General features: G+C 36.3%; 1 protein-coding gene across 1 annotated transcript in view; it reads right to left on the minus strand.

The window, feature by feature from the left end:
• The window catches only part of GPC6 (glypican 6), a 510,839-nt gene that overhangs the window by 195,640 nt on the left and 288,195 nt on the right, over positions 1-27,004 (minus strand). The window contains exon 4 of the mRNA XM_021402583.1: positions 3,525-3,690. Within this exon, the coding sequence (XP_021258258.1) occupies positions 3,525-3,690 (166 nt within the window). The remainder of the gene's footprint in view (positions 1-3,524; positions 3,691-27,004) is intronic.

Consider the following 27,004-nt stretch of genomic DNA (forward strand, 5'->3'; position numbering starts at 1 on the left):
ATTCCTCAGCTACATAAGGCACAGAGAAGTTGAAGGCAATCAGGTGATCAACTATAGAGGAAGACAGAAATGGGGGCTGAAAAACAGGGCTGCTGGTGAAGGGGAGTAACAGCCTTGCTAAAATTGAGCTTAATTCCCTGAGATAGGTAGATTTTAAATCTTTGTAAGTGAAAATAGCTTCCTCTTCATCTCTTTTGTGTTTCTGTGATGGAATGAACACTGGGATCCTTGGTCCTTGTCATTGTTAATTGCTATAGCTCCATGGAGAGAAGCATAATTTTGACTGTATCTGTTGGGCCATGAGACCTAGAGAAAATCCACTTTCTCCCATTCCATGGAATCAGTCAGCTCCTGCCCTGAAGCAATCTCCTTCCTCAACAGTGCATTTCCTCTTCTCATCCTTTTTAGCTTTCCTTGGCTAACTTTGCCTGAGACTGGTTTAATGGACATTATGAGGGACGGATAGCTCACAGGCAAAACGTCAGAAACAAGCTTTGTCAAAATCCATATTTTTGAAGTAAATGTGGTTGATTTACCTCTTAAATACTGTAGATAGATACCTGGAAGTAGCAATGAATCATTACAGTTTTATAATTATAGTTATTAATGCCTATATCTTCGTTTCTTAGGCAAAATTCTGATTTTCATAGGAATTCTGCTTGAACAGGATGTGCAACATTTGTCTTTTATTGTGCAATAACAAAAACAACAAAATACAAAAGCCTGTAGTGAAATGTTATACAGAAAGTACACAGACCTTAAGGTGACACAAATAGGAAAAGTAAAATAAACTGTGTGTCATGCTGCTGCAGCTGTTTCACCTCTTACCAATTTTCACAGTCTATAAAATCTTGGAAAGCACCAGATGTTTAGGGGAAGCTGTCCTACTCTGCCTAGCTTTGGAAGTGAATGTAAGATTTATTAGTGCTATATCAATGTGATTTCAGTACTGGCTTTTGCATTTATAAACTAGGTGGAACACATAACACATCCTGTTGTCAGAAAGCCCATTTGCTTTCCTCTGCTCCTCCTCACTTGTAGATTTTGGTGTTACTGGACAATTAAAGTAACTGCAGAACAATAGCAGAACATGCTGTCCAGACGATACTGTTTGCTTTGTGACCGACAAACACCTCTGGGAGCATTTTCCCAGTCCTAACTTTAGCCAAAACATCCTTACAGTCCATGGATTATAAGCTATGCAAACCTATTCTGTTGTGTATGAATATGCACTACTATTTAGGATTCCTGCCTACGCACAGACTGTTGGTGCACAAAATTATTATTTTTTTCCTAGTCCACAATTCCTAACATTGGAACAGGAATAAAAACTGCTCATGCATACTTTCCAATCTCTCATAGCTCAGTGGTGCTGTAAAGTGCTGCCGTTCATTTTAATTCAGTGGGAAGAAGTTGTGTTTAGTACTAGGGAATTGCATGTGTTATTAGAAAGCCTCTGACAGCTGTCAGAGACAGAGACAACTTGCTGGATTTCAATCTTTCATAAAGGAAGGACTGAGGACCCTCATCCCCAGCAAAGCTGTCAGGGTTCTCACAAAATGGGATAAAACAGAATACCTTTTCCAAACACAGGGAGATCTCTATCTCTTCTCTAATCCATCTCCCATCAATTTGTACGGGGAAAGTTCTATAGGTTGAAGAAAGAGAAAATATGTCTTGATGTATCAGTGCTTTATACTATCTTGTCATCACTGACATGAAGGGATAATTGCATAGCAGTCTGCCTTGCCTTGAGGAAGCACTTGATATTTTACATGGTATTTAATAAATTAGCACGATATTTTAACAAAATGTACTAGCTTTCATGCAGTTTTGCTTTTCTGAGAGAAGGAACAATGAAAATGTGAAATACATTGATGAAGACAAGGGCTTTGCATCAAAGACTGAAAGTCTGAAGCTGGAAGCATTTCCACACATCTGAGCACAAAACTTACCCTGCCCAAATCTCTCAGTGGATTCAAAGCACCAGAAAAGGAAATCTCTTCAGGCCTGAAATCCTACCTTCCAGCTTTTGATTTGAACAGGTGCTTATTTTAATAGAAACTCCATTATTTATTTTAGTTAAAATGTTTTTCTCTAGAAGCCTACATTATTTTCTGTGATCATCATTAGTGACAATTCAGGTCTTGCATACTCTTTTACTTCAAAGTGAAAGTAGCTTTCACTATGTCTTTAGCAGGTGGGCATTTATTTCCCATCCACTCTTATTTAGCTTTCAGGTGATGAACTGACTCTTTCCCACCAGTAATACCATGGGTTTCCCCCCATACAGTGCTTCTTCCTGTGGTAGCTTCCTTTAACCAGTACAAGGGACTGAGAAGGCATGCCTATTTGTATCACTTTTATTATTGCTATTTGCATTTTTGCTTATGCTATTTTTATGGCACACTTGATACTGTTTGTCATTTTGCTTACTCTGATTCATTTTTCATCCTGTTTTCTTCTCCCTATCCATCTTTACCACTGCTGTGCTGAGTAAGGTGAAAACGCGTGTGTGAGTCAGAGTCATGCTTTCAAAGTCACATTGGTCAGTGGGGTTTGAAATTAGGCAAATGAGATTGCTGATATTTTATCTTACAAAAGAAGAAAATACTTGCAATAAAGAGAGTTTATCCCATGTTTTCCATCTGATTTGTTTTCCCCAAATTCAGTTTAGCCTAGGATGCTTACAAAGGTTTGATACAGAACTAGCTGCTTCTGTTCTTTCTGTATTATCATCATCATGTAGCCTTGACTAATTTCTCATCCTATCTTTGTACTGTATATAATCAAAAGCATCTTGAAGGTCTTATTTCTTGTCTAAGTTTAATCTTCCAAGAGTTCTTCTGCTCCAGGATATCTGAATGGCTAAGGAGATTTCTTTCTTTGCTTATTAGTTTACTTGAGTGAAGAGTTATGCGAATAAAGCTGTAATAGCAATTATCCTTAAAAATGTTTTCTAGACTTCATTCTAACATTTTGACTGTATGTTTAATATTTTCTATTCAGCACACTAAAAGAGAGACATTAGTACAATTTAACTGGGAACAGGGAATTAATAATTTCTCATGTATGTAACTTCTAAGGTTATATTTACTATATACTACCAGAATTAAGGAAAGCTCTGTTGTAATTTATGTTGAATAAATGTTATACAATGCTATGGTCTTCTCAACTTGCAAGAGCCTAGTTTTCAGTTGAAGTACAAACTATTTTGGCCATGTTAAGCTTGTTATCATTTCCTCAACCAAAGCTTTCTAATATTTCACATATCGTGTAATAATTTAGATCAGAACTCATAACACCATCCAATTCCTTTTGAAATATGAAATATGAAATATGACTTGCTCTGGGGTGGAAGTGTCATTTCCTACTGCAATCCAGGAAGGTCAACTAGAAAATGAGATGCATCTGCAGTTGTTTCATTGTAAGTATTGACCAACAGCATCTTCTAACCTTACAGAATTCTGCAGATGTTTGCTATTACCAGCATTTCCTTCCACTAATATTTAAACTCGTCTTACCTATGAACAGATTCCACTCAGTATCCAAATCAGCCTGATTTGCTAGGCAGCCCTTCATTACATTGAGGCAATAGTTGTTGCAAGGTTTCACAGTGGGAAGTCCTCTGCAGTAAGGGCAGTACAACATCTTCATTAACGCTCGGATGCACCCTGGGGTGGGACTGACCTGCAGAGTTTGAAGGGGGGAAAGAAAAAGAAAAAGGAGGAAATCAATCTCCTGTTCTGTGAACGCTGGGGTTGCCGAGATTATGCCTCTCAAGCAACAAGCACGGAAGGGGCAATCGGTGAGAAGATCTCAACCCTTAATAACACCCTCCTACGATTCTAAACAATTTCTACTCATTCTCTTCATCTAGTACAGCCAGCAGTGACTTTCAGGAATGCAAAAATCAACACTCCCTTCCTGATGGCACAGCACTTTCTGCCCCAGCCCTCCCACATGAAATCTATTGGAACTAAAGGAAAAAAAGCCAGGAAATAAGTTGGACAGAAACTGACTGATCCTAACCAGGAGGATCCCGAGGTGATGCTACACTCTTCTCACTCAAGCTAGAACTGCCAGTCACACTGGATGAGATTCTCCTCTTTATTAAAGTGCAGTAAATCCAAGATAATTCCAAGATAATTTCTATTAAATTATTCAGAAATGTGCCATGAAAAAGGGATATCATCCTGTTCTCAGACAAAAACATCCTTCTGTTTTCTCAGAAACTTCATAGAGAGATCAGACTTTTTGGTTTGGTTTTTTTTTTTATGATTTTTTCTTTCAATATCTTGAGCAACAAAAAAGCATTTTATTGACAACAGCCTAATGCATTTCAAGTTAAGCATCAATATGGCACAACATAGCTGCACTGATTGAACTTAGAATTGCCATCAGAGCCAATGGAAAGACACCCTGTGAGTTTAGGGTTTTCAGTCAAAATCATTAATGTGTGTATGGCTGACAGAAAGAAGCAGTGTGCCGCTATAAACTTACATTGATATCTAATACAGTTTTCACTAGAAGCATATGGTTTTCCTGGAGAGGGAGCACTAAGGTCAGAGAAAGATTTCTTTCATAAGGATCCTCTGTTATTTCTAATGATAGGATCTTTCCTCTCATCTTTTTTAGCCATCAAAACGCCAGGCATCTATTCAGTAATACCTTCCGTATCCAATGGAGAGAAATAAATCTTTCTGGGGCTGTTTCTTTATCCCATTTATTGCAGGGTAGGATAAATCTTCTAGAGGACATCCACTGATTACTCCATTCTTAGATTTAAACTGCCCAAATTGAGCACATTTGATAACCACTTGGCGTTCATCGGGTAAGCATTACTTCCTTTACCCTCTCATTTCCTCATTTGTTTCATATCAGACTTCTGAAATTTTACATGCTACTATAATGTATGTTTTCAGGACAGAAACTCTATCTTGCATTAAAAGTGCACAATATTAGGTACTACTTGCAAAATGTCTTGTCACAGTGCAGTGGAGCATATGTTTCCTGCGTCAGAGTCACAGTCTAGCACAGTGACAGAAGGGCTACAGGTTCCTCAGTGATTCGCGAATTTCTGAACAGGAAAGTGCAAAGCAATGGCATTCCTTTTGCTCATTTTGTTGGCTTATGAATAAATGCAACAGTTTAATATGAATTTGAACTGTTTTTTCTATAGTCATGGAAATTTGTGCTAAAAGAGAGTGTGAAAGCATGAATCTGACTTTGCACTATGGCAGTGTGTGCTAAGCTGACTGATACAGTTTCTATTGTCAGGGTCATACTAAAATTGCAATTCTTTCCACCTCTTTTTTTTTTCCTTTTTCCTCCGGGATTTCTTTTCCTTTTTCTGGTGCAGAATGTTTTCATTACACTGGACCTTTTTTGAAAACAACTCTCTTAAAATTTAGATCAGATGCTTCTGACTATGCTCAGAGGTGATTTTGGCTTTGCATCCTAGAGAAATGCACTTCACTCACACAACACTCTGATAGGGTGTGTAAAGGTATATTTAGCCATCCTTTTCTGATAGCTTTTGAACGTATTGGCCAATTTCTGTCAAATTTGACTGAGGACTTCAGGTCTCAGTACAATAAATCCTACAAGCTTTTGGAAAACAGCTGGGAGAAGAAAAGGGAATAGGCTCTGTTACTGCCTTTATTTAGGAAAAAGCTGAATCATGAGGTCAGTTCCTCAAGGAAATCAAAGAATACACATGGAGAATGATTCTGTGAATGTCCCAGGGGTTAAAAAAGCACTAAAAGTTGAACTTTAACCTTATTAATCACCGGAAAATCCAAATACTAAGTATATATCCAAAGAAAGATTATATTCATTATTTCCTCTACTCAGAACTACTTTTTATGGTTTCTTGTCTAGCTTTTTTTGTTGATATACCCCCAAACCTAGAACAGGACCACTTCTACAATAAGATTAGCACCAAAAGTGGGATGTGAGTAAAATACAGAGAATTCAAAATTACTTTGAAATTGCTGTTTAAAGCTGTATTTCTGCCTGTCACCACCAAGAGTTTTATCAGCAAAGTTATTTTTATGCTTAAAATTGCGCTTCTTCCCCTGCTCAGAATTCTTGTCAATGCAAAGTTTTTGACACCCGATTGACCTCCTAAGTTCAACTGAAATCCACATGTTTTCCCATCTGTGCCTTCTCAAGCCCACCTTGGTACTTGTGCTGTCAACACTTACACCTATAAATTCTTGATCTTCTATGAAAATTTACTAGTAATTTCATTCATGAAAAGCATAACTAGAGAATAAAAAACAGTTCTGGTCTTTGTATTATATTTATAACAATCAAATATCATAAATATCTGTATGAGCCTTATTTTATCACAACTTTAATCTGGGAAGTAACCACGTACCAATGTCCAGATCATATCTCTGATGTGCTAGGACAGGACCCTAAAAGCTGGCTAGAACATTTATTTATAATAGTTCAGTGAATTGTGGGTTCTTTTTGCACTGCAGGACAGCTTTAATCAGAGCACTCTCATAGGGTCCACTTCAAGGTAGTCAGGATAATTTCTTACCACACAAAAAGAATGAGCTGGACCCAGGTCTCTTGGATCTTGTCTGAATGTTTCAATATCCTTTGTACAAAATGGTGGCATCATCAACAGTATTTTATAATAAAGGAGTGTGCCCTGCTTTTGTTTTGAGAGAAAACCATTTTTAAGATGAGAGGCCAAGCTGTGACTCCAAGAAGAAAGCAGATGGAGAAAACTACAGAAGCCTTTGGTATATTTATCTCACTTTCAGACACAGAGCTACGCAAGCATCTACTTGCTGATCAAGCTGCGTGACAGCAGATCTCTGTCTCAGAAGTTGCTACGCCAGTGAAATAAAATATAAGCATGGTGAAATAAAATATCAGCTGATCTCTCTGAGGCCAGGTAACAGAGTCTGGCTTACATTCACGCTGCTTATGGCTAGCATCTTCTGGTCACATCCCATACTACTACGTTGTATTTGGCACTACAGCTCCTTTGGGTCCCACCTGGTGCCTGAATGACTAAAACAATTATTTTGTGTGGTTATTTTTCAGCTATTTTTCAAGTGTTTGGAATAATAAAAGGTAGTAGTGCAAGCAACAGGAGTAGCAATAAGCTAAATATAATGTTGCATGTTTTGAAGTGAAAGAGGAGATTATTTTTATTTAGATTACACTAGGGTTAGAGTGAAAGGAGAGGAGTACAACTGGACAGGTATCTTCTGGAAGTGACCTCTATAGGGAAGCTTCCTCTGGAAAGTACACAGGCATTGCATGGAGAGATCCAGAAGGGGACATCTAAAATGGATCCAGGAGGGGCTAGCAATTAAGCTGTGATCTGATTGCATGGTGAGTCTTGTTCTCAAAGTTGCTCCATATCTCGAAGACCTGCAGTACTAATGTACCTTTACATAAACAACTTCTGCTGTGGCAAAGTGGAAAATGAAAGTGAATCATCTACTCTGGAGGCCTGAAGACTTTGTGAATCCAGCCTCCAGCAAGCAGCCAAGTTTCAATTCTCAGCTTCAACTGTTTTTTTTCTATTACTTCATTTTCAGAGAATAGAGTCAGCTTTTTCTCCTCCCTTAACGAGAGCTCTCATGCATAAAAAATATCAAACTTTTCTCTAACAGTGTGAAATCTTGGTAAAAGAACAAACTTATAAAGAAATCAGCTTAGATTTTATTTGAGAACACATGAAATCTGTACGTTATTACAGAAAGCTTCTTTTCAACCCATCAGATTGGCTTGCTACATCTTGCTGTTGGCAAATTGAATTAAACATATTTTCAAAGCCCATTTCACATTCCCATCTTTCCATCTTAAAAAAACCAAAACCAACAACAACAGAAAACCAACCAAAAAGCAACTCCAAAACCAAAAACAAACCAAAGAAACCCCACGATATCTACACTCAGAATCTCTCACACCTTAAAATACTTTTCTGCAGACCAGTCAAAAGGCAGACATTCATTTCATTCAGAGGTACTCAAAACCTGCATTTGCTGAGGAAAGCTGTTCATCAGCTTTAAATATTTGTTATTATAGCTTTTACTTACTTATTTAGTCTTTTAAAATACATTGCAATTAGTTGTATACTAATCATAGCAGAGAAATTTGCATAGACTTCAAAGCTTAGAAATAAACGGTCCTAATGTAAATCATATTTTATAAATCAATTGGAACACATCAAATGACATTACTGGGGAAACTGCCATAGAGGAGTCCTTAATTGTATCATGTTGTCTCCCTGACTGACTAGGACATCTCCATTTTAGTATAAACGTACGCAGATTGCAGCATGTCAGAAAAGTACCCGTCAGAACTTTCACCGAGCCTAGTAGCCGCAGGACATGTTACACTACTGCATTTTTTAACATATTCTGACAGCTTCATCTTTATCTAAATGGAAGTTTATGCATACATGCAAAAAAAAAAAAAAAATTGAACACTTGTTTTCACCTTTCAGAAATTCTGGAAGTAATATCATTTCACCTATAAGACAGAATTTTTAATCATGAACTTGCAAAAATAAATTACTGAGGTAAGAACGTTTTTGGGGAAAAACCACGGAATCACACTCTCTCATTACACATTTTCAAAACTCACACTTTATTATGTACCTGATCTGTTTTTATAATCAAGTTTTGGCTTTATTGTGTACACAACTTATATCTTTTTTTTTTCTGATATAAAAAAGTTCAGAAAAACAGGTTAAAGAACCTTGAAAGGGTCAGAAAATCTGATACGAAGTTTCTCTACTTGTATTTATATATTTCTTACTGAGGTAACTGATATGTGTTGTCTGGTGCTAAAGTAGAGACATTCCTCCAAAGTAGTATTGGATGTACTCACAGTATAAAGCCATACTTAGGTCCAGATCCTGTCGTTTCTTGACATATAATAAAATCTGTCAAGTATGAGCAAAATCCATCAAAACTGAGTACCACAACAGGCACACAACTCCTTCCAACATTTCCTATGGAATTGATCTCATTATGAAGCACATGGTGCCAATCCTTAACATGAAAACCTGAGGTGAAACTGCCAGCTGGCCCAGAAAGTAGATACTCATTTTTAAGTGCCTCTACACTAAACAATTTTCTATAGGGAAGATGACTGCATTTTATTTCAAACTGTATGAATGCATTAACAACCAGCTGGATAAAAGCTGGAAAGTTTTATTTCCTTTCCCATTCAGTGTTCAAAGTGAGGTAACATGCTTTGCTATAAAGAAAGGAGTTCTTACAAGACAATGAGGTATATTCCTGCTATTCCATGTTAAGTGGATCACAGTTGGACAGAGTTTTATAGTGAATCCCTGTCTTTAGCACTGGTGCATTGGTTAGATCATCCATCTCCCCACTCAACAACCCAATGTCATGTGTCCTGTGCAAGCACGGTGCACTGTCTGAGAAACTGAGGAATCCTTATGTCATTTTTTTGTCTATGTACTCTGTCTCCAACTTAACAGTATAAATGGAAAAATGAACTGTTCCCAAGTATAATTTTGTTCTAAAGGCTAATGACTTCAAGAGCTTCAACTAGGACTAGAGGGATAATAATGCAATGCTTATGCATGTTCCCAGGTCAGAGCCTGATCTTGCATGCATTAGCATGTCTCAAACAACTCTTGGGGAAATGCGAACTCCGCTGAGATGAGTGGTTCTCCCATATTCATCCAACAGATGTTAATATATCTGTGGGCAACGTGATAGTCTAATTTTAACTTTTCATGTCCAAAAAATGTAACAGTCTAATTCTAGTATTTCCTACCCAAAATTATATACAAATTCAAATGTGACATAAGGATTAGAAATTCATGCTGGTGCATTTCAGAAGAAAAGGAAGACCAAAACTTTTAATTAATTTAATAATTGCTCTTTATTGCATTCAATACGCTAGAACTAAGGAAACTTTTTTAATACCAACAAACTGGTTCCTAATCTCATGAAATAAGTCTAAAAGTAATTGTAACTTCAATTAAACATTTAGATTGATATAACTGGGGTCACACTGAGGTGTACTATGAAGTACACTTTATAGGTTACACAGGACTGCCAGAAACTGCTAGATCACCTGTCCTAAGAGGCATAGGTCCTTTTTTCTTTCCTTTGATGTTTAATTAAATTCAGTACAAAGACTAAACATCAGTCCAGTTACTCACTGCTTTACATTATACATCTTTGACACTATCTTCTCAGCAGGATACAATTACTACCTATTGATTTTTGTTATTTATTTTTAAATGGGGGAAACAGATAAGGCTTTGCTAGTAATGTTTTTGTTGTTGTTTTTTTTTCTCTCTTTTCAAACTAGATTTGCTCACAGCTAGACACAAGTGATTCATTTTCTTCTCGTTCATATTTTGGCTATTTTCACAAGCATTATATTACTGCTGATTTCACTTAATATTCTAGATATTGAGCAAGTTATTTTCAACAGATTTCAGTTGAAAATATGACAGTACGTATCTAATTAGAACAGCATATAAATATTCATAACATATTTGAATGCATTATTTAAGTGCTGTTCATTGTTTCCGTCTGGTTCTTCGATTCTAAGATCTCAGCTCACTGCTCATATACTACAATCTGATATATAAATGGAAATACTGCCTCAGCCATACTCAACTGGGAATTTATGCTGTAGGTCACTTTGAAAATACTTGCTTACACCAACTAAAAGTCTCATTCACTCCTGATCTCCTAAATAAAAATTGCTGTCTACTTTTTTATCAGTTCATAGTATCCCACATAACTGAAAGGTAGAAGAGCTGTTTTGAGGACTATGGCTTTGTATTAGTATCTTTGACTTTGTGCTTGAAATATACCAAAATAAAAGCAAAATGCTACAATCAGTTAAACAGCTGCAAGATTCCTACAGTTTTTGGATGCTATGTCTCAAGAATATGATAAGACATAAAACATGCTCAATTTAATTTTAATAATATAATATCCAATAAGCTATTTTTCTAGAAGACACATCATTCAGAGTTCAACATGCTCTTAAATTATTGAAAAAAAAATTAAAGGAAATAGCCAAACTCCAGAAAAGTTTAATAATATAAAAAAGAAATTACATATAGTATCTGAAACAAATTGTGCAATATTAAGCACTTACTCCATTGCAACACAGAGGAACCACATTTTTTTTCCTAAAAGAGTAATAACATTTAGAAATTCTTCCTTGAGATGCCCCTTTCCATTATTTATAATTTTGAAATCATGAGAAACTATATTTCTTTCCAACACTTATTAAAATATGGGCTATTTTTCATACTTTTTTCATTTATTTCAATATATCTATAATTGTGTAACCATATGTGTATAGTTCTGGAAGGCAGATAGATACCACTCATCCATTTTAGAGATGAAAAAATTAGATATCATAGGTAATTTTAATAGATATTTAGACAGATAAAATTGGAAAAGTTTTGCACCAGAAAATTTAAAAGCTGCGTATAAGTATCACTCTCATCAGTGTTTTGCATAAGTTATTGATATGTGTAGTTCTGAAACTGTAGAAAAATAAAGACTGTAAGCCTCATCAGGAGGTTGCACTTAAAATAGTAAATCACTATTAGAGATATGAACTGTGGAATTTCACAATTTCTCCATGGAAGTCAAGGACAAAAAATCACAAGGACAAAATTCTCAAATGCTTACTGAACTGTGAGACTGAATATCTATATCCAGAGGAAAAGAATAGCATTCCCTATTTTTAGGAAACTAAAAAAATTGCATATCAGTTTACTTGAATACGGAAAATCCGAATTTAGAAAGGTACTTGAAAAGTTATAGTCACAGAATATTTTGTATAATGCTAATTACTTTTTCCTCTCTTGAGCCACTTCTCAGTGATTATTTAAATCTTTTTTTTTTTTTTACAATTTAAGTTTTTACAATCTGAAATGCTTGAACACTCCTGTCTAGATATTAAAATGTTCTTCATAAATCCTGTTTTACATGTCAGAGGAATAATCAATTGCAAATGAACTAGGTGTGAAAATGTTGTTTGCTTACAAGGATCATTAAACCAGGAATATCTTAGACTGAAAATAGTGCAGGTTGAAAGAATACTTCAGGATACGAGGATTAACATCCCATGAGATATTACTGAGCTGAAAAACCTGCCCTCCAAATTTTCTGGGAAAATATTTTTCTTTCTCATCTGCTGTGTGAACAAGCCCACATTAAATAGAATTTGAGGTATGGAATCCATTTTTCCAGCATTGCAAGGGCAAAGATAAGGTGAAAAATCTTTGAAATAATTTCTTCCTTCCACTCCCAGGAGATGAAAAGTTTCTTGATATATAGAAATAAGGAAAGAATCTCACAGCTGTTAGGCTTTTCAGATTCCACCATCTCTTCTGGAACACGAACTTTAAGAAATTCTCTTAATGAAAAGTAGTTCCTCTGCTTTCCTACTGTATCTCACTTGAAAGAGAGCATGATTATTTCTTCTGTGCTTGTGCAGAAATGTATGTGGCTTCAGCTAGATAAGAAGGCCGTAGCTTAATAGGAAAGCAAGCACTAAATTTTTCAGGGTTGAAAACAGAATTGTGTAAGTCAAACTGGTAGAGGTCAGAAACAAAAACTATTTTCAATATTTTAGGAGAATATTCAAACACGAATAATTAGACAGTATAAGTCTGAACATGCACAATTATTTAAATAGAAAATGTACAATAAAGTCAACAAAAGCCCTCTTGGTGTTTGAGCCAATAGGAATCAAATCAAGAGTGCAATTCTTGATTTATTCTTAATTTAAGTGTAAGGCTGCAATTGGGCTTTGTCCCTAGAGCAGAAGAGGAGGAGGATATTAGCTGTAATTTGGTAGCCACAATGAAGCATTCAAACACTGAAAGATCGCTAAGAAACATACTACTCTTGGTAATTTCTGCTCTCTTTCTGTGGCCTAGACCTGTTCATGGCTGTGTTAGACCAAATGTTTATCATCTTCTCTATTGCAGCTTTTATGTATATGGCATAAAATATTGTTTATGGGGACCTGCAGTGCAAGACAGCGGGGGGAGCAGTGAAAGTGGCCTCAGTGACAAATTAGGCAGTTCAGTAATATTATCAGATGCCTCTCAGAAGTCTAGGAGACTGATAGCACAGAGACATGAACCCGCAGTACTGGGTGTCAACGGTTTACGGGCATTCGGCCCGGCTCCGTGACAAAGGGGATGGGAGACCCACGGGCCCACGCCCCGGGAAAAGGGAAAAGGGGAAAAGGGCAAGGAGATGGCCCTGAGAGCAAAGAACAGCGGCAACAATCTGAGGAGAAACAAACTAATTTACTAAATAAGATATTGGAATGCAAAACAACACTCTATAATACAATATAATTACAATTTAAGCTGATAAATCCAGTACAGAGAGAGAGAATGTCCCAAAATCAAGGTAGGCCTTACTCTACTACCGACGATAAGACGGCTGGAGAGCGAGGTGCTGCCAAGACGAGAGACGGCGGACAAAGGGGCGAGGTCTCGTGATCTGCAAGTTTTTATACTGCGAGCTTTTATCTTTTCCCTCCGGCTGGAAAATGGTAACAGAGGAGCAAAGTACCGTGGGGACTGTAGTAGTCCTTCTCTTCTGAGAACCAGGTACATTCACTACATGATGTTATGATGTGGAGTGCCAATAACCGAAAATCATAAAACCATGACACTGGGGAACAAACCAAAGCAAAGCAGATTTAGACATGGCTGCAAGCAATAGGATCAGAAATTCCCCAGAAACTTCTGTAATTTGGGAAGCAAAAAGAAAATACATAAAGTGTAGAATTTAAGAAGAGATCCTTAGTACTATTTTCTTGACTAGACACCAATATCAAAATCTGACCTATGCTCCCAGGTTCATTTATGATTCATTTCAACCTAAAAACAATCATTTAAAATAGGTGCGTATTACTGTCTCTTATGGTGCTATAAAAAGACTAACTATATGTAAATGTCTTCATGCATATGTTTGAGGTTAAGGAATATGAATCCATCTTTTCTTTCCAACAAGGAGGATGTTGCTGAGCAATGATGTGCAGCTGTCTTGAAGAACAGTCAGGTGAAGAATAAAGTTGAAAGATGCATTAAGAAAGGATGGTAGGAAAAAAGGCCAGATAAAGTTGTGCATAATCAAGCAGAAATGGATTTGTGCTCACTAGGTGGAAAAGAAAAGTTATAGAGATGTAGGTAAAGTATTGCCCAGGTACAAATTAGAAATTGAAGGAGTGGTCCCTGATAACCTGGAAATTAAACCCCCAGATAATCAGGAGTGAAAATTCTGAGAAACAGTTGAGGTGGAAAAAGAAAATAGCTGCTACAGCAAGAGATAATGATCAAACCAAGCAGTTTGACACATTGTGCAGCAGCATCTGGATAAGAAAATGATGTGAAGAATGGCCAAGTCAGTCCTACTTCTAACACCCATGAAACTTGACAAGCAGAATAAATATCTGAGAGCAAAGTCTTGCTGACTACCTGGGATTCAGAATGCAAAACAAAAAAGCACCTGAGAAGCAAGTCTGTTCTCTCAAACAGAGAGAGAGCAGCAAAACTGTTCTGATCCCTCATAAGTACTATCAAGAGCTCACAAAGAAGTCTTGTTCAGTGTTCAGTGGCCTGTGAATTATTTTACTGACTTAAAAAGGGCATGAAGAGTGGTACAGAAGGCTGTGAGATGTCTTACTTGTGCAATGTCAGCAAGAACACACTAGCCCAGATAAGAAAGAAAGAAATGAGGACATAATATTGGCAGTCTTGGCCAGTGATAAGTTATGCAATGATTTGAGTTGACAAGTGACAACAGATTGACCCAATATGTTCCAGCTCCTTCCTGCTCTAAGATACATGGAGTTCTGATGGAAAAGACACTTTGAAGTTAATGGCCGGGTAATAAGGATCTGAATTTGTTAACAGTGGGAATCTCCTGGACACAGAAGTATGGACATGTATATTCCTTACAGATGCCTTCCTGCATGACAGATGAATTGTCTAGGCTGCATATAGCACAGAATAAAGAGTATGAAGTAGACGAACTAGGACTAAGAGTAGGTTATTTTACTAGAGAGAGAAATAACATTATAGAGATAACTAAATAGGCAGCTCCAAGGTCGATGTCTCTGTCTGCTTGAAAAGCTTCATCCAATTTGTACATTGCACATTTTTTTTTCAAATGAATTCAAAGGGTAAAATGGCTCTGTGAAAAAAAAAAACCCAACCAACCAAAGAACAAAACAAGCCAAAGAAATCTTTATAGACACAAAACATGATTTTTCTTATTTTCCATATTCTAGGTCCCTCTGCATGAAATTCAAAATGCCAAATAGCAAAGAGCTCTGGGTTTTGAAATGAAACATTAAGTCCATTCTTGGTCAGTAAGCTGGTCACACCTTGCCACAAACAAGATGGGTGCAAAAATACAGCCATTGCTTCAGGAATGGATGCTAAACCTACTTTGAAGACTGGCTTTTTGCTGTAGACCCTCAATCCCAGTAGAGAGCAAGATGTTGGTTGTCTGGGGCACATCAGAATATAATACTTATACCTCTGCTTCATTTCATGATATAAAAGAAGCACAAGATGAGGGATAATAAACAGGACAGTAAAACAAATTCCTTGTGGATCATACAGAAGTACAAATGTCTTAAACTTTTTCCTGACCTCTAAAATGCAGAAGGTTATCAGATCTTTAGAGTATCCCAGGAAGGATCTAGTCAAACACATTGCTGTGTATTAATAGTCAAGAACTGGCTCCTCATTATGAAACACAATATCTTGGTAATATATTCAGAGAAGCACGGAAGTAGAGAAATGCTTTATAAATAGTCCACCATCTATTTATAGGCACCATAAATGCCCGCTGCATTATGTGGGACCAAATCATGTGAGATTACCTTATAGCTCCATGTTAACATTTCCTCTTTTATGGTCTTTCAAATCCTCTTGTTAAATTTTCAAAAAGCTACTTGTAAATATAAATACCATATATAAAATATTTAACAGATGCTCAAGTGCACCTTGGGATGATGTCTATGGTCTGCAATGACCTGTTTATGGGACGTATGCCCACATTTCTGCTGAGTATTGCACTTGCTGCTTTTGGAATTGCATGGTAGAAAGCAGATTTGTATCCTCCTCCATAATGAAGCGTCATTTTATTTTATAATTTTATTTTATTTTACCATTTTATTTATTTATTTTTAATATATCTCTCGTTCCCTAAAGGTAAAATGATATAACAGCAGAGGGGTCCTCATAAGTGTCCATGTGTCCTACTTCCAAGCAACTGTAAAAGGAATGTAGGAAAGAGATTAAATGGAGAAAAGTTAGGGAAATTAATGTATCTACAGTAAGGATGTACCTTCTTTTCAGTGTTTTGTCTCTAAGAAGTGCACTAAACAAGAACAAAGTGTCAGCATTGGATGAATACATAATACAAAGCCAAGTATATAAATTCCCTGAGAATATTTTATTGGATGTTGTTGAAACAAAGTAGTCCTGAGCAAAAGATCAATCCTTCTTCCTCATAAACATATAAAAATTAAAATTGTGTACATCTATGGTAAAATTTCACGCATTTTCTTTACCCTGACAATTAACAGAGGAATCGATCACTCTAGCAAAATGCCTGTATTAAAAATTATAGCTCAGGCACTACAATTTTTGGAAAATATTTTAGTAGAAAGTAAAGATATTTCAACTTTAATTTGAAATAAGCAAGTATCAAATAAAGGAAAATTCTTTGAGTTTAAACTGGTTATTTGTTCACTCTTGCAGAAGGCAGATCAAAACCTACACTACAAAAACATATCTGACAATCGGATTTTCTTTTTCCTTTTATGTAGAGACAGAAAAAATGTGAAATTTACATATAAATCTTGATTTAATCTACCATGAAATTTAGGTTGACGAACAAAACAGAAGTCGAGTTTACAAGCATATGAAAACATTCCTTTTAATGTTTCGTTCTTCATAAATCCTCAGCAGGTAAGCCGTTCTTTAAGTATTTTATCTCTATACAAAACTGAACAAGAAAATGCATTCTGTGTTGACTAGGACCTAAAAAGCAGCAGATCTGTACATGTGAAAATTAATAGTAGACATTTAATTGGAAAAATATATAGTCTAGCATTATTTTCTTTGTCTCAGATGTTTTGCCATAATCAGTTTAAAAATAATAATTTCACCACAAATGACTGTAGTTGTCTTATTTACGTTTCTCACTTCATCAGAGGCAGAAATCACTCATGTATGAGTTATGATTTAGGTCTGTCAGCAGTCCCTGGAAACACTGATCCTAAATCACCTCAGTGGGATGGAAGTGCTCTGTAGTAAAAACTGAAGCCCCTGTCCCAGGTGCAGACTTCCCAGCCATTGGCTGAGAACAAGAGCATTGCCTGTTCTTACTGCTTTAATATCTGATATGTCCTCATCTTGAAGACTTTACATCAAATAGATTTGGAGGGCTGAGGAAGATGTAACAGCATCAACCTGATACTGCAATACTTCTAGGTACCATGGTGACATTGTGACTATATGTCAGGATGAGATATCCATGCATAAAAGCACCTTGTGTATTCTGCTCTTTTTTGTAGGTAAAATCTGGATCCACAGTGCCTCCACAGATCTGTCTGTGTGGGCAATCCATGGCCATACCACCACCACCACCCAGCACTCAGTGGGATGGTGTTATAACAGCTGTAACAGACTAAATTGTGCTGTGGAATGAACTGGCCCTGAATCAGGTGAGGACAGCAATTTTTGTGTTTCTCCCCTGTCATAACAAGACCTCTTTTAAAAAGTGAAAGATTTCCTATAACCCGTTAAATGAGTCCTTGCTAGGTAGCAAAACCCCTTTTATGTTGAATCTGGAAGGACATCACAAACATGAGTTAACAACATCTCTAAGTGGCACATGCTAACCAGCTAAATCAGAAAGTCCAGTGAAACTAAGGCACAGCAGAGTGTAATGGCTACCTGGCAATAAATTTGTATTTAAGCAATTTCATGGCCATTTGTCTTTATCTGATTAAGCCACCTGATTTATAAAACATGCTGGAGCACAATTTATGTACAGAAGTATAATCTACCTAGTGGTCTGGGTTCCAGAACCACAGGGATAAAGATGCTCAGACCATAAAGGCACTCTCGATGCCAGATATCCATTTATAAAGCCTGCTGAAAGATGTCTCATCATTACCACCTCCGGTATGGATGAGCTGTCAACTACACTACCACAACCTCTTTCCAAACCTTTTAAAATGAAGGTAAGTCTCAGTCATGTGCAAAACATAGAGGTATTTCACAAGTCAGGAGAGATTTCCTCATCAGTGCAGGAATATCATTCACGTTCAGTGGAAAAGGCAACAAGGATATCACTTCTGTAAACCTTTCACAGAGAGAACAAATTTTCCAGGGGGTGTGAGAAATGCCTCAGACCCAACAGTGTCATCTGTATCTAAAGGTGGATACTGGAACAGTTACTGAATATGACATCTTTATCTCAGGAACTACAAACCAGTGCAAAAATGTACAATTTCACCATGTCTCTTCATGTAATAAAGAACATGTCGTTTCTAACAATACCTCTAGAAAAATACCATTTTTAAAAATCTGTGTCTTAGAAGGGTTCTGAAAAATTTCTTGAAAAATGAGAGGAAAGACAATACCTTGTTTTCTTTCTTAAACTGCAACTGAGTGAAGAGTGCACTGTCAACTACCAAGGTTCAAACTCCTATTCACATGGTCAAGTGCAGTAAAGTTGAAAGCTGTTCAAGGTCTCCTCTACACCTCATCCACCGCCTGGATTTAAAGGATTGCTTCCAGAGCAATAGAAAGTAAATTTGTTTATGTTTCCCTGATTTCAGAATCCTTACATATGATACTTTAAACATAACAGCCAATTAAAGCCAACAGCAACTGGATTCTGTGACACAAGTATCTCTGAACCAGGAAGCAAACTGGGATCACCTGCCAGTTCCTCATGTCAGTAAAAAGACATTTGATAGCTGGCCTCAAGATTAATTACTGAGACCAGTTTAAATTGGGAGCATTCAGTCTGCTCATTTATTCATGAAAGGCAGTTTTCCATCTCACAGAGAAAAATCATAGTTTAAAACTAGTCCTTTTCTCATCTTCATTGTAAATTTTACATCTAATTTTATCACAACTACTCTGCACTTCAGTCCACAGTCCCACAAAAATTATACCATGAACATTTTACAGATAATCAAATAAAATAAGCTGAGATTTGTCAAAAGTTTTGTTTGATGGGCACTGTTCTATCATGTCTGTGTACCTTAAATAAGTGAAGTTAAAAAAGAAAGAGATTAAAGGAAAAGAGATGTGAACTTCAACAGTTTTTACAGCTTGTAAAACAGTACTTCTGATCTAAAGTTTCACACACTAGGAAAGCTTTCAGAATAAATATTATATGTAAGGAATGATTGCCATCAGTTGAAAGGCTAAGCTTTCTTTCACACTTCGTCTAGGAAGTGTAAAATTGCTTGCTAAATTGCAACTAGTACTTAGGAAATCTGTCCCTTATTTCATCGATTTGTTTTTTGCAGCATCCCTCTATCTTTGTAGACTGTCTTCCATCTCTAACACCATAAGCCTTTTGCCCTGAGCATGTTCAGATACATTTGTGCAAGCAAAACAATGAGAACTAAGAAACACAATATATATTGTCCAGGAAAATATCTGATATTACTGTACTTCGTGTCTACTCACCAGACACAAAACTAGTAAGCAAAAAAATTACACACTACATTTTATTTGTTGATTTTATGAATGCCTGCTTTGTAAGTGGCAACTAGAGAAGGTTATTACATGAAGCTATTATGTTACTTTCCCATCTGACACTGACTTTTTATGTCTCTCTCAAGAAAAGTATTTAAGTGAGAATAACATTTGGAGGAGAAAAATATCTAAACCAAAAGTTTGGTCAACACCTTGGACTAAACAACATTTGGCTATCTCACTCAGAGTCTTGCAGAGGACTGTGTTTGTTTCAAGCACAGATTTATTATCTTTGACATTCTGTGAATTATATGGGATATTTTTTCTTTTACTTTAAAAACATTGTATTCAAAAGAAAAAAAAGAAGAAAAAGCTTTCATAAAAATGGTGGGATACAGTTACGTTCAGATTAAACTCTGAAGACTTCATTTTTCTTATAAAAAAAATAAAAAAAATTTTTCTCTATTTGATCAGTGGTAGTCTAAATCTCTCATTAACTTTTAATGAAACTTCAGTCTCACTGAGCTGTGATTTTCCCTTCAATATAATTATTATTTAAGACTCATATCCTGAGCGAGACTGGGTTTGTCCTGCAGTATATATTACACAAGCACAGAATTAGATGCATCCATATTCTAAAATGACAATCATAATTCTGTATTTAAGATGTGTATTCTGCCCATTTTCACACATTATTTTTCAGAGAATAGCACAATGACCATCAGTTGCATTTTCTTCATTTCTGGATGTTCAGAAACAAAAACAGACAACATGTGAGGCTTGCTCTGGAACACAACACTGATATATCAAATTAAAAACAAAACAGTGACCCAAATTAAGGATATCTTATTTTCAGTCGCTACTTTGTCAAATAGATCTGAATCAAAATCAAGAGAATCAAGATTACAAAAAGGAATCAAAGTCATTTTGAGTATTCAATGAATCTTGCTGTCATTACGTAGATGCTTTAATTTAAGGTTTCTTAACAGATTTCCATAGCAAAGCCCTTGATGTTGTTTCTTAGGTCCCAATTAAGTCCTCAGTGACTTCTTGTAAATCCAAATTATTTGTGTTAACAGAAACATTACAGTCTAAGATCTCAGGGTTCTTGAGATTTTGGCAAACGAATACAAATTTAAACCACACAAATACAGCAGGAAAATCTTTCAAATGTTGCTTTGTTTGAGAAAAATTTCGAGTACATTTGATCTGGAAATCTTCAGATGTTTTAAGATGTCTCCTGTATGCAAAATTATTTGATTTCACAGACTATTCTGAATTGAAGAGTGAAAACATGTTTGCTTGCTTGATTTTTGTGGGAAAATGACAGGAAGTAGCATTTGAAGTATAATAAATGAAAATTTTCATGTAAATTTTTGACTCACATTTTGAACTACAAAGAAAAGTGAAGATGAATCTGCGGGCATCAAAATCAAGTGCAATCTATTCTGAGACCCATTTATAGTGTAAGTACAAGTCTAATTAGATAGTGAGTTCATTTCAGCAAGTACCCACAATAAGAATCAATAGTCAGACCACTGATCCTGCACTAATTTGCCCTTACATTGTCACTAAATTTTGTAAGTCATATTTTTTGACATCCTGAATTAACCATAACTATAATAAATAAGGAAATAGAAGCTTTTATTCTCCTCCTCCAAAAGCTGCAATGACTGCTTTCTGAATAAGATTTGTGCAACAGAATTCGCATGTACAACACATTGCCTTAAATTCTAAGATGTGTAACAAGTGTAACAACCCTTGCCCCAAAAAAATCTGCCACAACATACAGAAAACTATCATATGTTTAACTTAGCCAAGCTTTTGCTGAAAAGCAATCTCCTTCCTTTGCTTTATGACTTGAATATACTTTGGAAGTAAAAACTGCATTTTGATCTTAGAAATCCAAAAATATGTTAGCAAAATCAACACATAAAGATACAAATAAAAAAAACATAATTCATGGTTTTATGATTTTCGGTTATTGGCACTCCACATCATAACATCATGTAGTGAATGTACCTGGTTCTCAGAAGAGAAGGACTACTACAGTCCCCACGGTACTTTGCTCCTCTGTTACCATTTTCCAGCCGGAGGGAAAAGATAAAAGCTCGCAGTATAAAAACTTGCAGATCACGAGACCTTGCCCCTTTGTCTGCCGTCTCTCGTCTTGGCAGCACCTCGCTCTCCAGCCGTCTTATCGTCGGTAGTAGAGTAAGGCCTACCTTGATTTTGGGACATTCTCTCTCTCTGTATTGGATTTATCAGCTTAAATTGTAATTATATTGTATTATAGTGTATTGTTTTGCATTCCGATATTTTATTTAGTAAATTAGTTTGTTTCTCCTCAGATTGTTGCCACTGTTCTTTGCTCTCAGGGCCATCTCCCTATGCTTTTCCCCTTTTCCCTTTTCCCGGGGCGTGGACCCATGGATCCCCCGTCCCCTTCGTCACGGAACCGGGCCGAATGCCCGTAAACCGTTGACATTTTTTGGTGGAGGATGCGGGCAACGATCCCGCTACCTCTGCTCAATCCAGCTCTCTACACATGACTGACATGCTATGAAATTATTTGTAAGTTTTTGGGCCTGTTGTTGGAGCATATCTTTGTGTGCATGCATGTTTATGAAGAATCTTCTGATTTTGTGTGTTAGTGATTGACACCTGCAATACATTTTCATTTTGCTTGGACTTTATTTGATTGCTGAGACTTTGTGCTCCTGCAAATAGAAAAGGCTTCTGGCTCCTTACATCTCCCCATACAGATTTACTAAAGCATGAATTGGTACAGAAAATTGTGAGGATACTCTTTTACAGCTTTAAAACCATTTGAATGCAATGCAAACATAAAGTAGCTCTCTGTCCAGACTGATAGATTGGGATTTATGAAGAAACAGAATTTTCACTTCAGGATTTGTTAAGAAATGAGGACACACAATGAATCTTTACTGTTCAGGAAATATGAAATGTGCTCTTTCAATTCCGCCTAAAGATTTCACATTATGTAATTTCTTTTCTGGTGATACTTCATTAAGTTGCACAGAAAACTCATTATCCTACCTCTCTGAAGAAGTCAATACAATAACTGTATCTTTTTATTAAAAGAATCAGTTGCAGATTTTTTACTTTCATGGAGGCTTAGAAACACTCTGTTCTTTGGAGATGAGCATACCCTTACCGTGGAGGTAAGAAGAGCTCAGCGCATCCCCCATGGAAAACCCCCTTCTAAATACTAAAGCCCGCTTTGATCCTGGTGCCAGACGTGGCCAGGCTGTTCTCAGCAAGATACTGTACTGTTTTCAACCTTTGACTAGGAAACAGGATAGCTGGCTATTTTTCTGAAAGGTCCCTTAGTTTTCAGAGTCAGCATCAGTTTCTGAATTTCAGCTAGTGCTCAGTAGACTGTAAAGATTACACCAGCAGAGAAGAGAGAAAGGAAGCTTGGTATCATTTTCTGTTTTATGTTCCCGTATCTATGGCATGTGAAACATGGAAGGACAAAACATGTTGATGTAATTTTTAACATCATAATATCCACAGTGAGGAAGTCAGTTGCAAAGAGTGAAAGGAAATTTAGTAGGAAATCTTGTATATTTGGGCTTCCTCCATGAGATTTTTCTCAACAGTTTTAGCTTATAATAGAATTCGCTAAAATTTCAGGCAATTTAGAAGTGTATAGACACCAGAGTAAATAAATAAAGGAACAGAACTTATGAAGAGGCTGAAGAGCTTGGTGATAATGATAAAACCTTAATCTGTTTAATTTTGTGGAGTTTTCTAATATGCATTATTCCAATATACATTATTCATTTCATTTTCTAAATTAAAACTTCCAGAAGAAAGCAAATCTCTGTTGGCCATGATATACTGAATACTCCAGACAATAGAGTCCTAAGGGGATATGAGCAAATTTTGAAAGGCTATGTCTCATTCAATATAATTTAAATTTTTAATACTATCTTCTAGTTAGTAGTACTATATTCCTTGTTAACTATTTGTTTTCTGTATTGAAAGACACTTGGACATAGGAGAATTGAAAGGAACTGTTCAACAAAAATGTGATGCAGAGTGAACAACACCCCTCTTTCTAAATGTGGCTTTTGAAAAGTCACTGGCACACAGATTATCTGCAATTATTTCCTACTAAATCTTTATATACATGTTTTAACTCCTGTGTTCCTAGGTCTGACGTAAAATGTATCCAGTTATTTAACTGGACAATGAATTTTAATAACAGCATCATGGTGAATATTAAAACTTAATTTACAATATTATTTAACAGCCATATTAAAAACTCAGCTGCTGGGAGATTCTGAGCTGATGTGTTAGCATTACATGTACTCATTATTGTGAAACCTGGAAGGAGTGTTTTCCAGCACTCTGAGTACTTAGTTGACGTTAGCTTTGTGTATTAGCCCAGAGAGGGCACCTAAATAAATCAAAACCAAATAACACTGAGATGATATTGATAACACAGAGCCTGCCATTTCATCGTCATGACAGTCAGGGCATCCAGTAGCACCAAAGAGAATCAAAATAGTCTTAAGAACAAAGTGTATTTATTGCCAGTGGTTAGTAACATATGAGTATGTTAGAACGTGCTTCATACCTCATTATCCTTTTGTTTCTGGTGTCTTGTGTAATATTGTAGGGAAGATAGAGACAGGAGATCTATTTGTACACAGAATGAACTAATAGTTAAAGAAAAAACATTCCATGTTCCATACTGACAAACCAACCACTTTTTTTTTCCTGGAAGTTAATGAAACAAAGCTAATATCTGCTTGTCCTTCATCCCATAATACACTTACTACAAAATCACTATTCAAATTACAGTCACATCTTATTAGACAACAGATGGTCTTATCTAAATTGGTTGGTTAATGCAGGTTCACAATTTCTTATTAATAAAGTCACAAGAATGAATGAAGCCATCCTAGAATTTTTCATGAAGTCAGCCATGTCTTGCAGTTAATGACTGCTATTCAGTAAGAAACAACAAACTTATGGAAAGGCCATTTGTGAAAAATCTGTTACTGCAGTTCCTTATGAATCTTCATTATCAAGTTCTCTAAGTGCATTTCTTCTACTACTGGGAGGTGCAAGAGTCTATTTTCCCATTGTGATGTATACACTAACTCCATGAAAAGTAAAAAGTAAAAGAGAAGATAACTGTTATAGAAAAATCTGTGTACCCTACATAAGATTCAACTTTAATTTTATGGAAAAGATTTATTCTCCCAAATAAGATCTCATGTAAAATAAGCTTTTCTAAATATATAACTCTTCTGCTATAAACCCTCAGTTACTACAGTATATTTTTTTAAAGAGAGTAGTAGAAAATTGACCACAAGAATTTTTAAGTTTTCATATTTAGAAATAGATTTTTTATCTTTGGTATATGCTTTTTTTTTTTTTTTTTTTCCATGTAAGCACTTACTTGGCATAAAACACCACAAACCCTAAATTAATATTTCTTACCTTCTTTATCAAAATTTTACAGACATAAAACTAAACTGCTCACTGATGACAATACCGTTTGAGTCTGTCCTTTCTCAGAAAATGTTAAGAAAGGGATTAATTTCCAGTTACTGAAACGCTCTCTTTCCTGCAGCTCCTTTCTGTATGTGACCTCAAGATCAGGCTAAATGAAAAAAATGTACTGCTGTCTTTGCAAGTCTGGGTTCTCTTACAAGCACTAGAGCTCCTCTGTAAGCACACTTGTAGTTAAAATGCTTGGAAGCTGTTCACCAAGATAAATAAGCTAACTCACAGCAATGCCCAATTTTAAAAGCCACAAGCCTGTGTTGGGAAACCTTGGGTAAACTGCCAGACATTGAAGTGACCCAAGTGTGCAGCTGTCTGTATGAGTCGCCATTGTCCAATTTACTCTGTGTTTCTGAACTGAACTTGTAACTGGACTCAAACAAGAAGATTAGCAATATGGCTAGGCTGAAATGAAAAGTGAGACTAGTTCTTAATATAAGTCAATACTTTATTTGAGCTTGGAGATTGTGAGATTGAACCAGTTGTATTTAGAGCAGTCCACCCTGATTGAGGTCTCTCTGTGAAAGAGTCATCAGACAGCCTGCTTCAGCTGCAGTGGCTTGCTGATGGCTTGAATTCGAGTACAGACAGCTAAAGCTGAGAATGGTAGTGCAACAGAAGTCCTCACTGGGACTGTAAGCTAAAAAGAGATGTGACTGACCTTCAACGCCCAGTAATATTTCTTGATTCAAAGATAATTAACCTAGAAGAAGTTGAAAAACTAAATGAGAAACAGTAACAGAATAATTACGTAGATGAGAGAGAAGAGAGAAAGTAGATGAATATTTGATCTACACAACCCTTTTATGGATTAGAAGTTTTAGATTCCTAGGTGACAATATTTTCCAGGCCATTAAACTAACAGCTATAGTACACACACCAATGGTCACATCTCATAAGTTTCCCATGTGGAACAGAAACAGAACAAAGGAGGACACAGGTTTTGGAAGATAACCATAATGCTACAGGTAAGATTTGCATGCAACAGGTTTAACATGAAGTCCCTGTATACACTGAAAATGAAAAACACCAGAAGGTGAAAGAACCAACAAACAGCTTCTACTACTGAAATCTTGATACATATGAGTGTTCTAGGAAGACAACACTTTGCCTCAAAAATCAGGCTGCCACCTTAATTTGGAAATTCACCTAGGCAGTGAAACAGGCTTACAGATAAAAGAGCTCTGAAGGTAGATAACTAAAGCAATAGTAGTTCCTCCAGAGTCAAATGGACATAGATCCTCAGTATTGGACAAAGAAGACCAATTTTTTTAAGGCTGGGAAGATACTTTTTCTTAGACACATGCTAACCTCACCTAGCACCTTAACATCCTACCACCACTTTTTTTAGTATGTGCTTCTTGTTACTTTTCACTGATACCATGATTTATTTTCACTACATTTCAGGGGTGAAGGTGTTGAATGGTAACAAGAGGTAATGGAATATTGGTGGGAATGTTCAACTTCTACTGCCATACCACCAACATCTGCCTCTGATATTGTGGGCCAATATAATAAAATCACATCCAAAAGTCTATGGGTCCCGATGAGATGGATCCCAGAGTCCTGAGGGAATTGGCTGATATAGTCGCCAGGCTACTCTCAATGATATTTGAAAAGTGGCAATAAGGTGAAGTCCCTGGTGACTGGAAAAAAGGCATTGTTACACCCATTTTTAGAAGGGTAAAAAGGATGACCCTG

This window comes from Numida meleagris, chromosome 1, assembly GCF_002078875.1.
Source record: "Numida meleagris isolate 19003 breed g44 Domestic line chromosome 1, NumMel1.0, whole genome shotgun sequence".
NCBI classification, from domain to species: Eukaryota; Metazoa; Chordata; class Aves; order Galliformes; family Numididae; genus Numida; species Numida meleagris.